This window comes from Cyprinodon variegatus, unplaced genomic scaffold, assembly GCF_000732505.1.
Source record: "Cyprinodon variegatus isolate N-32 unplaced genomic scaffold, C_variegatus-1.0 Scaffold24, whole genome shotgun sequence".
Taxonomy (NCBI): Eukaryota; Metazoa; Chordata; class Actinopteri; order Cyprinodontiformes; family Cyprinodontidae; genus Cyprinodon; species Cyprinodon variegatus.
Genome location: NW_015150477.1, coordinates 2,330,717 through 2,345,686, shown reverse-complemented (window position 1 = coordinate 2,345,686; position 14,970 = coordinate 2,330,717). Strand labels below are relative to the sequence as shown.

Sequence of the window (14,970 nt, the reverse complement as noted above, 5' to 3'; positions counted from 1 at the left end):
TTTAATTTAGATAGCTTCTGTCCAAACTTTATTTATTCATTTATAGTAAAATCCATCTGTATATATGCTATTGTACATAACTGCAAAAACCTTTTTTATAGTATTATCCACCTGTATAATATATTCGGCAATCATCCAGCTGTAAATTTTGTTCACAACACTAGTTATCTATATACTATATTCATCTATTTGTAAGATTCTGTTTATAATGGTATTCATTTCTATACTTATTCAGTAGAAACCCATGTCCTGTATTTATGGAACCATTATTTATCCTGCACTTGCTGCTAATGCACTTCTGGTTAGACCTAAATTGCATTTCGTTGCCTTGTACCTGTTGAATCTAATCTAATCTAATCTAATGGAAAACTGCAAGAAATCTCAGAAACCTCTCAAAACTTGAAAAGAGGTAGAAATATTTTTTGGATTGAATTTTACTCAGATTTGTACAATTACTGCACACAGAAAGTGTGAAAACTCTCATATATATTAGGCTGAATCCTAATTTTTTTTTTAAATCTGTGGTATTTTTAAAGTTGCTGTTTTGTTTGCTAGAAATTGACGCTCCTGCACCGATTCAGATCTTCTACAGAAATCACTTAACATTTGCAAATTCTATGATAATGTCAATCAGTGAGTGTAATAAAACTAATTGATAAAGATCTGATTTTTTATTTTATTTTTTTTCATCAGATGCGTTTTTTTAAATAAATTTTTAAGACTGACTCTGACTTTTGATCTAAAGGCCTTTTGGAGTTGTATTGCGGCCTGTTCAGCTCCTCATCCAGAGCCATCAACCGCGTGCTGCTCAGCAGAGTCATCTATGTAGTAGTGAAGGGCTGCTGCACACAGACGGAGGGATTCAACTCCGCTTTGTTCAGCTTCTTCTCCAAAGCAATGCTTAACGCCAGGTAAAAACTTCTGCTTGTTCAGGTTTAGTTGTGTCAGAAACGCTGAGAGAACCTGCAATTAAACTCATGCATCTATTTCCCGACAGGCAAGAAAAACACCTCAGTATCCTGGAGCATCTCGTCTCGGCTCTGAACATCTTCCTGAGATCTGCTGCCATGAACTGTCGCATGAGAGTTTGCCGACTCGGAGAGGAGCTTCTTCCCTCTTTACTGAGCGTCTGGGAAGACATGAGGCCGAGTGCCAACCTCAAGGAGGAGATCATGGAGTTCTTCAGCTTGCAGCTCCGTGTTCACCATCCGAAGGGAGCCAAGACACAAGACGCAGGTTCAATGATGTTATCTTTTTAAATATAAAAGACTACCTTTTTTACTTTTTGCAATTTTAATTTATATTTATTGTCAGGATTTTGCACCATTCAGGCAAAGTGCATTAAGTTTATTTGTGCAACGTTGCTCCCATAGAATATACTTGAGTATTTTACAAAAAAGAAATAATAAAGGAATAAAGGAATAAAGAATAAAGGAAGACAAATTGACATAAAACCGGAACTGCATTAAATTAAACATGGGGAAAAAAGAAGCACTGAAATGTATATTCAAAATGAATCGCTAAGATGTCTTGAAGATCAATCTTTGAACTTGGAATGCTGCAGCAAACGATATGTTTCTCATTCCTAAATGTACCATGGACAGCGTTTTCTGCACAAGAGTGCAAGAGCATAAAAAAACTAAAGCCGAATATAAATAGAAATCCTGTTTATGAGTAACAGAAATCTGATTTAAAAGAACTGAAAAGTAAATGTCATCACACAAATTGTATTGCAATTTTTTCAGGCGCTCATGCGGAGGACTGGACCAGATGGTGCGGCCTGCTGTACAACCTGTACGACGCTTTGGTCAGAGAGATCAGCCACATCGGCAGCAGGGGGAAGTACGCCACCGGGACCAGACACATCGCTGTGAAAGACGGCCTCATTGAACTCACTGCTGACATCTGCCACCAGGTGACAAACCTGACCTCTGCTCTCCTCTCCTCTACATGGAGTTTAAATTAGCATTCCAGTATATGTATGATATCTTTTGTTTTGTAGCTGTTCAGCGATGGCAGTGATGCCCAAACATTGGAGGTCACTCAGGCCTCCTTCAGAGGCACACAGATGGGAAGCCCCTCCCACGGAGCAGCCAGCAAGAGACGGCGCATAGAGCTGGGCTGGGAGGTACTCCGTGACCATCTGCAACCACAGCACAGCGATTTTGACGTCATTCCATGGTATATGAATCAAAATACATTTTATCTGAAAATATCTTGCATGTAAAACTTAAAAGGTTTTTTGTTTTTTGGTCAGGCTGCAGATCACTGCAGTGCTTGCCTCTAAGTACCCATCCATGGTGCCCGGTAAGGAACTGGTCCAGCTGTTGTCAGTGCTGTATCAGCTTCTGGCCGAGCAGCGGAGAGGCGACAGGGGGCCCTACGTGCTTCGCTGCCTCACGGCGGTCGCCCGCTGCCAGGCCTGCTTCACGCAGACAGCTCAGATCCACAGAGCGGAGCTGGGAAGGCTCTGGGTGCGGATCTGGCCCCTGGCATTGCGAGGCGTCAGCTCCCCTCAGACGGAGTCTCTCAGTCTGGACCTGCTGGCCTCCATTGTCTGTGGGGGACTGATCGATGTAGACAGAGAATTCTGGAAACTCTTCCGTGCATCGGCATGCAAACCAACCCGGTGAGCCACACTGTTGCCTCTTTGCTATTCTAATTAAACCTTATTTTGACCTAAAATTCATTGTAATATCCGTCTGTTTGTCTAATCTATGTTTCTCTGTTTTTGCAGGAGCGCTGCGCTCTGTCTCACCCAGGCGATTCTCACGTGGCCAATCCCAAAGAGCGCTGGATGGAGTTCAGGTATTGACTACATGGTAACCACAGAGGGGACTGCCTCACCCAGCCTGAAGGAGAGCCTCATAGCCTGGCTGCTAATGAGTGACCAGAAGGATGAGATGGAGGATAGCTGCACCCCTCACCCCGTTATCTGCAGGTTGCTTGTTTTTTTTGTTTTAACACCATTTATATTGCTCATTATTTGAAAAACTATTTGGCATAAACTCATTTAAAAGTGTTCACCACTTACCAATTTTTGTCATTCTTTTATTGAATTGGGATTTTTGATCTCATTTGTTTTCAGCCCACATGGATGATAGGTGTAGAGAGGTGTAGTCATGCCTTGAGCTGAACCCTCCCTGCAGCTATTTGAAGCCTCTAACTGGGGCTGGACAACATGGCCGCAACTAATATCACCATATATTTTTTTAAGATCAGCTGATTCATATTAAAAAATAAAAGACTGAGAAAACTCCCCTAAGAAGGCCCACAACAGAGGCCAACTAAAGATTTTCTATCAGTTTCAAGGCATCTTTCTTTGAATGAACCATAGATGAAACTTTAGACTGTGCTTTATTCTGAGTTTATTTATTTCTATCACCATGGATACAGTGTGTTCATTGAAATTTGCATGTAGTCTAAAATGACTTTAAGCAAAACTTTCCTTTCAGGCCCATGGTAACACCATAATATACCATGGGCCTGATGCCTCCTATGGGCCTGATGTCTCCTATTCCTGTATGTTAGAAGTTCTTCCATATTTTCGATGATGCATGTACATTTGGAACATAAAAAAAACGTTTATGATATTGTTTTATAACCTAATCCATCTTCTATCTACCAACCTGCTTTCTGAACCAATTTTATTTAAGGGTGCCTCAAATCTTTTGCAATAAGGAGAATTTCAATGGATATTGTTCTGTAGCTTCTAAAGCTTGTCTTAAAGCGATTAGTTGATTGAGTTTTATTACTCACTATGTTTCTTATGTTTCAGTGTATTTATGGAGTATTTTTTACTTGTTTGCAGAGATTTTCCTCATAATCTTATTGCAAGAATCCTGGTTTCACTGACGTTCAAGGATTCAAGGGTTGGGCTAAAGTTTCTGCTGGGTGCTGAAGGGATAAAAAGGTAAAAATAATAGCAATAAAAAAAAACAACAACCTTTAACTTCCATTACAATTAAACTCTGTTTCAACTCTGCTTAATTTTCAGTCCCTTTTTAAAAGACGATGTTTCAACCGATGCCAAAGACAAGTGGGAGGACATTGAGAGTTTGTACCAGCAGTTCAGCTTTAGCACGGCGCCGTCTGACATCAGAGCGACTGATGATGAGTGGGTGAACGTGGCATCCGCTGATATTCAGCTGGCCGTCATCCCCGCTCTTAGAAACAAGCTGGAGAAGAGCCTGCTATCCGTGGCCGACGCTCTGCTCAGCTGCTACTCTCCTGATGTGAGTGGATACAAATATGTCCCTGTGTGTGTACTAACCCTTTAGCCTTTTCTGATGCTTCTTCTGATCTATCTGTAGTCTCAGTCCACCCCTCCTGAGTGCCTGGTGCGCTGTGTCAGCCAGCTGACAGGTGTGCTGGCAGGTTTTGTCTCGGCGGGACTTTTGAGTGAGGAGGAGGCCTGCCGCTCGCAGCTTTTCACCAAAGCAAAGGTCTTTTCCCTCACTGCACTTTGGCTGATTTGGTGTAGTCTCAAGTGATTTCCCTTCACTTTCCAGCCAACATGAAGGTTTTAATGTTGCTTATGTCACCAGGCTGTGGCCCAGGACCTCGGTGGGTTTGTTTCCAGCGTCAAAGTGAAAATGAGCGAGGAGGGGACCATGTCCACACTCAGATCGCTTATGAACCTTTGCACAGAGTCTGCCAACAGAAAAGCCACGGTGACACCTCCAGCCGTTTTAGATTTTTTCCAAGTTTTACGTGATTTAAATGGTTAATAAATAATTTATCCTACAGGGTCAAGTGGGATCCATCTTCTCGGGTTTATTTATAATGACTCTGCCTCCCAGCCTGTTCACAGAGCTGGCTGAGATCTGCAAACTTCATGTGGTACGTGGCTGACATGAGATGAGTTGATTCCACGAGCTGGAGGACATTTATCTGACATTTATCTCTGCCTTTCAGTTCAGCAATGTTTCTAAGCGGGTCAGTGTCGTGGAAGATGATGAGATGATGGACGATGAGTTGGAAATGACTAGAAATGCTCCTGCTGGTAACGACATCGACCTGTTTGAGGATGGGGAGGAAGCCAACGGCAGCGCCAGCGAGAACCACAGGCAGAAAGAGGACGGCGGCGATGCCTCGTGCGGCCCGGGTACGAGCAGATTGAGAGCCTGAGCTGCTATGCACTGCAAAAAATCTAAATCTAGATAAGTCATTTTTTTCTTAAAACAATTTGTTCTTGAACTAAGGAGGTAAAAAAGACATTTTGCCAACGGAACAAGGCAATTTACACTTAAAATAAGAAAACACAATTGCATTGTCTTATTTCAATTGCATATTATCTAATTATCTTATTTTAAGAGTAAAATTACTAATTCCATTGGCAAACTATCTCATTTGCCTACTCAAATTCAGAGTGAATGCACTTAATTTAAGAAAATTTTACTTATTTGTAGATCGTTTTTGCAGTGTGGGGAGCTAAATGTTGTTATTCAGCATTGTACTCTGATGGGGACTTTGATTGGGCCAGTTTCTATATTAAAATGCTTTAATTTAATCACTTCATCTGCAGCTCTGGCTGCGTGTATCAGGATTTTTTCCTGCTGGGAGGCTCCTCCTGCCTGGTTTAGAAATTTAACTTGGAATAAGCATTTACATGTGGTTTGCATGCAGTCTTAAATGTTAAGTTGGCTTGCAGCGAACCTTCAGAGTTCTTTGGATAGATTCCTCCTTGCTACCCTTCTGTTAGGAGCACATCTTGAAGTTTTCAACTAACCTTTCCATTCTTTATTTTGGAAAAACTAAATGATAATAAATGGCACAATTAATTCCCCAAGGCGTAAAACACATTTTAAAGTGTCAGGTGTAATCCATTGGTCTAACTCTGACAGGTGCCAAAAGCCTGCTAACAGAGGACTACCTGGGGAAGCAGGACCTGGCTGTCCTTGCAGTCTTGGAGTTCCTGTGTGAATGCGCCTGCGCCGAGCCCCTCCGCTGCCTGCTGTTTAAACCTCAGGATGTGCGGCGCAGGCTGCTGCTCTTGCTGAGGGAGATCGACTTCAGCAAAGCTCTGCACCTCCACATGGTGGGTTACAGTCAACCAGGATGAGACGCATTACGAGCTTTAGCTTAGCGCTGATTTCTCTTCTAGTATCTGATCCTGTTGAAGAAACTTCCAGCTGAGGACTCCCTGTCTCCGGAGGAGTTCGATACCCTGCTCCGCCCTCTCGCGTAAGGAGACATTTCCAGCCTCAAAACATAAATGCATTTTTTTATGTGTCTTTCAACCCACTGAGGATAATCTGTGTATTGTTGTTTGTCTGCAGGGATCTGTGTTCTTTGTACCGTCAGGATCAGGACATCTGTGCTTCTGTGTTGCTCAGTTTGTTACCCTCCATACAGAGCCTGGGGAAGACCAGACACCTGCCAGAGGAGATGAAACACGTACAGGGATCACTTCTACAAGTCTTGTCTGGCTTCTGGTAAAAAGCCCCTAACACCTTTTTTATTCTCCCGTGCAGAGAAATAATTTTTAGTTTTATTAATCATTTTAAGGATAAAGTATCGGATGCTAAAGGGACGAGTCCCTCATATCATTTTACTCTCTTTGCTGTTTTCCAGCATCTTGAGCCAGGGGGGGAAATGCGTGGCGGCTGTCCGAGCTGCTTTAGTTCAGTGTCTCATCGCCCTGCTGGAGGTAAAGTCTCTGAGGTTTCGTTTTTATATATTCTGTCACAGAAGGTGTCACATATTTCCATCCTTTTCCATTTAGGCTGACCCTCTGTGTGACTGGGCTAAGATATCTCTCAAACGGACTGAAAAGGAGGAGGATGTCCCCTCTCCTGTGTTCTCCATTCTCCCATTGCATCTCGCAGACGCTCACCACCAGGTCCGCATGCTGGCTGCTCTGTCTGCAGACAGGTAAGCTGCAGCCGCAGGAGGGTTTGTACTGATGGTGAATCTGAATGAAGTGGAAAGATGTACATTTTTATATTTAAAAAAGTATATCTTAATAGAAAAGTATAAATGTCTAATTAAGTTGGTTTCCTTAGATATTTTCTGACATACCTGCAGATCAGTACCAGATATGTTAGTAGGTGGTTTTAAGGTGTCCAGAAAAACCTTGTTCTTAAGACTTTGTCAGGTCAAACCAGGACGTCTATCTGATTGTAGTGGTCAGATTTTAAAATCTTTGTCCTACCTGTTATCAGGAAAAAAAGGATGAGAAATTAGATCACAGCAAACATTGCATCTGCCCCTTGTAAGGAGTCATTATACTTAAAGGGGAACATTTACATTTGGCCCTTGATTTTACGTTCATGTTCTACTCACCCATATAAGTTTTGTGTCAGTTGGAGCTGTTCTGAAGATATCCCGTTAGGTTATATTCAAGTAACGTCTTCCTATGGGCAACGAATTGAAGGCACAAACTAAACTGTTCATAATTTATCATTTATTGTACGCTAGCATTCAGCACATGTAGGCGTCACCCTACATGACGTCATCCGCTTGCTGGACTGGAGTTGTTAGAGGCACGCTCTACCCCTTCTATTCATTCTGCTTGCTAATCTGAATCGTTCAATTCCATTTCGAGAGAGAGATCATCTGTGGTAGTAGCACTAGACATCTTCCAGACATGTGTGGAAAACTAGCAGTAGTTCAGCGGACAGGAAGAATGAACGGAAGCCCGCGCGAGCGGATGGCGTCATACACAGTCCGCTTTGTTTTTAAAAGATATAAATATAAAAAATATAACTGCGGATGTCTGGGGGACAGTGATTTGCCTACATGTTATGAATGCTGGCGTATCATAAAGAATTAATTATGAACAGTTTAGTCTGTGCCTTCAACTCGTTGCCCATAGGAAGACGTTACTTGGATTACAAAAGCGAATACTGTATCTTCATGACAGCTCCAAATGGCACAAAACTAATATGGGTGAGTAGAACATGATGTAATAACATAAAATCAAGGGCCCAATGTAAAAAAAAAAAAAAAACTGCGTTCCCCCTTTAAGAAACAAAAGAAAATCTTTGAGGGTTTCACACACAGCTTCATCAAAACAAAGTAGAGAGTTTCCCATAAACAGAAGGATTGCTAAATAGCCTGGAACTAAAAGATTCTAGCTCCTTACAAAAAGATCTAACTCTGAAAAAAACAGCTTCTCAGGAGTTGGTGAGATAAGACTCACTTCCAGGTTCATTTATCAAGTGTTCTGCTTGAGTGAATACTTTTGTGCAACAAAGGAACCAAAACAAGCTCGATAAGGTTATTAACTAGAGACAAAAAAAGGAATTGAGTTTTAAATTATTTATTTAAATACATCAGGAGTTTTTTTGTGAGCTTTTAGGATTTCATCTTTCTTTCCTATGCATCTTTCCCAATCTTTAAAATAAATTTCCCTTTTCAACAAATGCAATTCTTAAAAAAAAATCAAATTTTCAAGACACATTTAAAGCTCAGTTTTCTGACTATGAATACATTAAAAGCTCCTTGCAACACTTAGTTTTTGTTCTTTAGTTGTTTTTTTCTTACAATCATTGTTATTTTCTGCTCTGTTTCTAGATTGTTTCTTGATTTGAGACCAAATCATTCAGATAAGAGGAAGATGTTGCCTCTAAAACACCAACAGGCAGCATTTGACAACATCTACCTAAAGGCTCAGGAGGGGATGAGGCTACCGGTGAGATCAGGCGGCATCGCCTCGCCTCAACAGATGCGTCTCTGTTATCCAATGTAAATTAAAGCCCCCTCTCTTGTGCATTTTCACACACAGAAAGGTGGCTCCCCGGACGACCAGCCGGACGAAGCGTTCAACCGCAAAGCCGCCCTGCTGAGGAGCCTCTCTGTGGTTCTGTGCTGTAGCCCGGTTTGTGAGAAACAGTGTCTGTTTGCTCTCTTCCAGTCCTACAAGGAGAACAACGTGGAAGAGGAGCTCATCAAAAAGGTCTTTATGCAGCACAGGAATAAACTATCTCCATTCAGTCTTTTTAATTATAGCTGCATCATAACAGCTCTGTTTGCTTTTCTGTTACAGATGTTATGCAGCGTGTCTAAAACACAGAGTTACAGGAGTGTAAAAACCTTCATCACTTCTCACCTGTACTACCTGGTAGCCGAGTGGCTCGCACAGAGGCAATCAGACGACCGCTACACTCTCGGATCTTTCCCCTACAGCCTGCTGGATCATAACACAGTCAAAGATTTCTACAAGTTTGTTATTTAAAAAAAAAAAAAATTTCCCCCAGTCCATTTAAACAAGCATGGTTTTCTTACTCAACGTCCACATCTCTGTTTTCAGCTCTTGTTACCAGGTGCTGATCCCCCACCTGGTCTTCCTGGATGACTTTGAGCAGGTGAAGTCCATTGGCCGGTGCCTCGAGAGGGACTGGAGGGACTTACTGGCCGACTGTTTCCCCAAGATCATGGTGAACATCCTGCCGTACTTTGCCTTTAAAGGCCAGGAGTCTCAGGTTGCACAGCAGAGGGAGAAGGCCCACCGAGTGTACGACCTCCTGAAGGATGCAAGCTGTCTGGGCAAACAGGTAAAGCTGACTCTAAAACAGAGCCTAACGTCGTCTTGTATCATATTGTTGACCTCTTACACAGATTAAAATAATTTTTATTAAAGTTAACTCTTCATTATTATCTTTTTCTATTTTCTAAGGTTCACATTTGTGTGATCTTTTTTTTTTTTCTATAACCTTTTTGCTCCTGTAAGCACCAGAATTTCCCATTGTGGGACATGAAAGGAATTTTCAATTCTATTGTAAAATTTAGTGAAATGTAGGAACTTCCTGGTTTAAAGTAATACTAATTTTGCAGGTATGGAAAAGGAACAAGTCAAACTCTGTAGTGTTGCATAAATTAGGCATCAATACATCACACTGCACAAAAATGAAATCGAAATAACAAATTTTTCTTAATATAAGTGCATTTTTCTTGAATTGAGGAGGTAAGTAAGACACTTTGTCAATGGAATAAACAAATATGTATTTCAAATATAGGGTTGTCAAAAGTATCGTTACTCAAAAAAGTATCGATACTGAAACATTGTATCCGGATACAATACTCATTTTCAAAAGTATCAATACAGCCATCGAAAGTGCAGAATAGTGGAAAATGCACTTTCAGAACACTGTGTAATTGAATAATTCTGTGCATTTTCAGTTTCAGACTTTTTTGTAACAGGTGCAGCTGCTGAGAATTTATTTTGTTTAACTGGTTTGGCCAGTGTCATTGTTATGTCTATGCAAAACATAGCCAAGGAAGGAACATTTAATTTTAATTTTGTAAGTTTTTTATCAAGCTTGCTTAATATTTTGCACAGCATACAACCTCAAAATATTATTCTTATTGTTTTTTAATTTATTTCTTGTATTTTTTAGTAATGAAAATATTTCTGTTGAATTTTGGAATCTTTGTTTTTATTCTTGTGGTATCGAAAAGGGTATCGAGTATCAAATATTTTACTTAGTATCGATATCGAGTTGAAAAGTTTAGTATCGTGACAACCCTATTCAAATAAGAAAAAAACAAAAGCATTGTCTTATTTCAAGTGCATATTATCTAATTTCGAGACTAAAAATATTCAATCCATTGGCAAATCATCTTATTTACCAAATCAAATTAAGGGTAAATGTAATTAATTTAAGACATTTTTACTTATTTCTAGATTGTATTTGCAGTGCATAATAAGCCGGTTTACACCTTGTTTTCTCAAAGAAATAATCACAAGGTAAATAGAAGAAGTAGCCCATCATTAAGCTGCCATCTTAACATGGTGGAGGGGTTTTCCAGAGGCCATGTTGTTTGGGGCTTAAATGCTTGTAGGCTCGCCCAAGGCTAACAGGCTCTGGGGGACAGTCAGACAGCGTCAGGGCAGGTGTGGCAGAGCCAGTGTAGGTACCAGATCTGCTCAGGCCCTGCGCATGCCAGTGACATTACCATACATGATTGGCTGAACATTGCCACATGATGTAAATCATTGTGGTTGCCCAGAGAACGATAATAACATCACGCAGCGTCTGGAGCATCTGTCGTGTTAGCGTGTCTAATGACCGATGGAAGTTTTTCCTGATCGATAACAAAACAGAAAAACGTGTGTTTATGGTGAACAAAGTAACTGCAAGACTATGATATAAGGGGGTAGAGCTGCTTAGCTCTGTGGCTAGCTGTGTTCGGTAGTTAACCGGTTAGCCACTTTTAGCTTGGTCAGTTAGCCATATTAAGCTTAGCTACTTTTAACTTTGTGTCAACAACAACAACCGTTCGTTTTCTACAAGTAGAAGAACTGTTTTATTTGTCTAAAATCTCTACGAAAGTCATTTTTAAGATGTCCCATTTGTCCTTTCTGCCCTCAGATCTTAATAAAAACAATTAAAAAAGCTGAGACTTTTTTGTTACCTTGTTAAATGGCAGAGTTCAGTCTGTCCCAGAATGCAGGACTTTCCTTCAAGACTGACAATGGTTGTTTTCTACTTTCGGCTACTTTAGATCGCCAATTAATTGTAAAATAATTGTAAATATAGGTAATAATATGTTGAGACTCCAGTATAAATTTGATTCTTAAGAAACGGGTGCAATGCAGTTTGTCCAAGTGGTTTTGCCATATGATGATGTCATAAGGCCGCTGCACACACAGCTAGGGCCATGAATTTGTTCAAACTCAGTTGGAGCTGTTAGCATTAAATTTGGCTTTTTCAGAGTTTGCAGTACAAGTTAATTGAAAACGGGCATCGTTCAAAATGTTAGTTTATCAGTTGGTTGTTGTTTTTTTTTTTTGTAATCCCATTAATGCTTGACCTCAGAGGAAGGGCTGGATTTTCCTTGACCTGACTGGCACAAAGCAAAATGATTAGGCAACATTTTCAGTGGGAAAAAAATGCTTTTCATATGGATATGGGATAATAATCAGAAATGCCTTTATGGAGTAATGAGCTCTCCTTGTGTTGCCCCCACAGCAAATTGACAACCTGATTCACAGCAACTTGTCGGACATCGTAGTGGAGCTGCTGATGACTCTGTATGAAGGCTGCAACGCAGACGGAGACACAGGAGACCTGAACCGCTTCACTGGGTAATCATCCTGAAGCAGAGTCCCTTTAACATCTCACTCTTTTCCTATTCTGTTTATTTATTGGAATGGCACATAAACACAATCAGTTTTATGTCCCACAGAGAGTTGGACCCACTACCGAACCCCCCGTATTTTAGCTCGTATGTCATCAAAGCCACACTGGACTACCTCAGCAAATGCCACAGCGCCAGCCATAAGTCTCTGGTGGCCATTCTGTCTAAAACCCCGGTACAGAAGATCATTTCCACTATCAGTCACAGTTTGATGTTCATTTAAGAGAAAGTTAACAATTTCCTCTGTGGGGGCTGCAGATTTCCATCCAGAAGATCCTGCTGGCGGTTTGTGAGAAAGCAGCAGAGACGAGCAACAGCTACGAACGCCACCGCATCCTCCTCATGTACCATTTGTTTGTCAGCCTGCTGCTTAGGGAGGTGAAGGACGGCCTGGGAGGAGCCTGGGCCTTCGTCCTCAGAGACATTATCTACACTCTCATTCATCATATCAACAGCAGGTTGGTAAACCCTCTCACAGGAGGGGGGGAGGCTATTCTGTTCTTCTAAAAACAACTCTACAGCGTTTTGTTCCTGTGATCCCACAGACCGCCCCAGTGTGACGAGGTTTCCAACAGGAGCCTCGCTCTGTGCTGCGACCTGCTCGCCTCTGTGTGTCAGGCAGCACTGCAGTTCTGTGATGACGCTCTTGACTGCCACCTTCAGGTCATAGTGGGGACTCTCACCGCTCAGGTCACCAGTCAGCCTTTTATTTCCCAGCAGGTATGGGATGCTATATTTACAGGACAGTCATTTAAAACTCTTACGCTTTATGAAATGTATTATTGTGTATTATGTTATTCAAGTTCAACATTAAAAAATAAGTAATGTTTTATTTGTGAAAGAGTAAGCAAAAGCTGTATTTTAAACCCAGTGAAATGTTTAATTCAAATCAGGAATCAAATGTTTCTATAAAATCTATCTCCTCTTTCCAGCTGTTGTACTTTATATATCTTGGGATTTCTTTTTCCCCAGGTGCTGAGCCTACTGCAGTTCCTCATCATAGAGAACCAGCAAAAACTAAAAGGGCCCATCAGCAACTTGGAGCCTTTCTCTGACATCCCAGAGTTCAAGGAGCTGCGCTCAGTGCAGCACAGACTCAAATATAAAAGCGGCAGCTTCACACTGAGACAGGTAGCTGCATCATTACAGTAACGCAATGTTTAGATACATACAAATCCCTTTTTATTAAAACAAATCCTCTTTGATAATATTTACAAAAAAGTAAAAAAGAAAAAAAAGTCAAAATGCCCCTTTAACTCGTGCACAGTAGAGCATTTAAATCAAAGGAAAATATGCTTTAGCTTTTCAGTTTTTTCTGTTTTACACATGGAAAATTCCTGTGTTACCATCTAAACCAGGGGTAGACAAGGTCAATCACTCAGTGCCACTGTCCTGCAGCATTTGCATGCATCCTTTCTTCAATCCACCTGAAACAAAAAAATGCTAAACTTTCTGAGATGCCAAGAAGGTAATTCGGCCTTTTGTTTAAGGTGTGTTGAAGCAGAGATTCATGCAAAAGCTGTTTTCTCTGCTGAATAGCTCCAGCTGGATAACAACCCCACAAATTTTTGAAAAAAAAAAAAAACATCAAGCATCCCCATATCATGACGTCGCCACCATCGTGTTTCATACAGTTTGTGTTCAGCATGTTGTTTTGCTGCATATTAAATTAAGTTAAAATAGAAATAGTATTATTTTGAAATGCACACTGCACATTGGATTATCATGGCTTTCTTTCAGCAAGAAAGACCAGATCTTTAGTGTCCAACTAACAGTCAGGTTAAAGGTTTGGACATTTCTCTGCCTACTTCATCACTATCCATTTTACTGTGAGAACTTCAAAGATCTCACCCTAAACTTCTCCATAACTTATCGCTGACCTGCCTCCTCTGTTCATTGATCTCCATGATGCTGCTTACTCACCAATATTCTCTAAATGACCTCAGAGGCTTCGACTGAATAGCTGGATTTATATTCAGTTTACAGTTGTCTTCTAAAGACGGCTGTTTGCACAGAATTTTATTTAGGGGTGCCATAGTAAAACAGGATAAATGCACAGAATGCCTTACCTCATTAATTATTGACAAATCTGGTGTTGTTTTACTTTCACGCTCATTATGATTCTCTATATTATGTTGGTCCATCACAGAGTTTAGTGCAACTGAAATTCATTTAAGTTTCTTGTTGCAATAATATGGAAAAAACTCTTGGTTGCACATCTTTTAAGTCACTGCATTTCCTGTATCATTTTGTAGGAAATAATGCATTTCCTGTCGGCGTCATCGTCTGACTCTTTACCGCTGACCAGACTCGAAGGGTTAAAAGAGTTGACTCGACAGCTCCATGGCAACAAAGATCAGATCCGAGAGCTGCTCAAAGAGTGTCACGGTGGGATGCTGTAGAAACAGCCTTTGCCTCAATGAAAGGTGTCTTTAAGAATCTTTGTTTTAATGTTGTCTACCTTCCTTTTTAGCTAACCCCACTGACAGCGTGCTGGTGAAGCTGGTTCTTAGTCTGCTACAGCTTTGCAAAATGGCTGCCAATCACCCCGGAGGTGTTGACATTCTAGGTAAAATAAAATCTGGTTTTCCTCTGCCCCTGCTGGTCGGCGGCTTCCTTTACTCTGTATCTGCTTGTAACCTTTGCTGCAGAGGCTGCAGGCACCTGTCTTGGGGAACTGGGTCCAGTTGACTTCTCCACCATCGCCCTCCTTCACGGTAGAGACCCCCTCTATGAGAGAGCCGCATCTCTTTTCACCTCCACCGAGCTGCAACATCTTTACATCATCCTGAACTGCATGAATGATGCCCTCACGCAGCAGAGGTACGGCGAATCCTGGAGCTTCTGATCAGTTTGTTCTGTGCGAGAAGTGAAGGTGTTCTC

General features: G+C 41.2%; 1 protein-coding gene across 4 annotated transcripts in view; it reads left to right on the top strand.

Annotated features, from left to right (window-relative positions):
* Positions 1–14,970, top strand: part of atm (ATM serine/threonine kinase) — a 37,513-nt gene that overhangs the window by 3,488 nt on the left and 19,055 nt on the right. For all 4 annotated transcript variants that reach the window (XM_015393960.1, XM_015393969.1, XM_015393952.1 and 1 more), the window contains exons 6-34: positions 746–911; positions 998–1,236; positions 1,746–1,915; positions 2,003–2,181; positions 2,258–2,629; positions 2,738–2,941; positions 3,812–3,913; positions 3,998–4,235; positions 4,314–4,445; positions 4,548–4,673; positions 4,750–4,842; positions 4,918–5,107; positions 5,847–6,040; positions 6,107–6,186; positions 6,282–6,437; positions 6,577–6,652; positions 6,728–6,876; positions 8,521–8,638; positions 8,732–8,902; positions 8,993–9,168; positions 9,257–9,500; positions 11,919–12,034; positions 12,136–12,262; positions 12,346–12,545; positions 12,633–12,807; positions 13,060–13,218; positions 14,343–14,475; positions 14,561–14,656; positions 14,739–14,910. In XM_015393960.1, the coding sequence (XP_015249446.1) occupies positions 746–911; positions 998–1,236; positions 1,746–1,915; positions 2,003–2,181; positions 2,258–2,629; positions 2,738–2,941; positions 3,812–3,913; positions 3,998–4,235; positions 4,314–4,445; positions 4,548–4,673; positions 4,750–4,842; positions 4,918–5,107; positions 5,847–6,040; positions 6,107–6,186; positions 6,282–6,437; positions 6,577–6,652; positions 6,728–6,876; positions 8,521–8,638; positions 8,732–8,902; positions 8,993–9,168; positions 9,257–9,500; positions 11,919–12,034; positions 12,136–12,262; positions 12,346–12,545; positions 12,633–12,807; positions 13,060–13,218; positions 14,343–14,475; positions 14,561–14,656; positions 14,739–14,910 (4,753 nt within the window). The remainder of the gene's footprint in view (positions 1–745; positions 912–997; positions 1,237–1,745; positions 1,916–2,002; positions 2,182–2,257; positions 2,630–2,737; positions 2,942–3,811; positions 3,914–3,997; positions 4,236–4,313; positions 4,446–4,547; positions 4,674–4,749; positions 4,843–4,917; positions 5,108–5,846; positions 6,041–6,106; positions 6,187–6,281; positions 6,438–6,576; positions 6,653–6,727; positions 6,877–8,520; positions 8,639–8,731; positions 8,903–8,992; positions 9,169–9,256; positions 9,501–11,918; positions 12,035–12,135; positions 12,263–12,345; positions 12,546–12,632; positions 12,808–13,059; positions 13,219–14,342; positions 14,476–14,560; positions 14,657–14,738; positions 14,911–14,970) is intronic.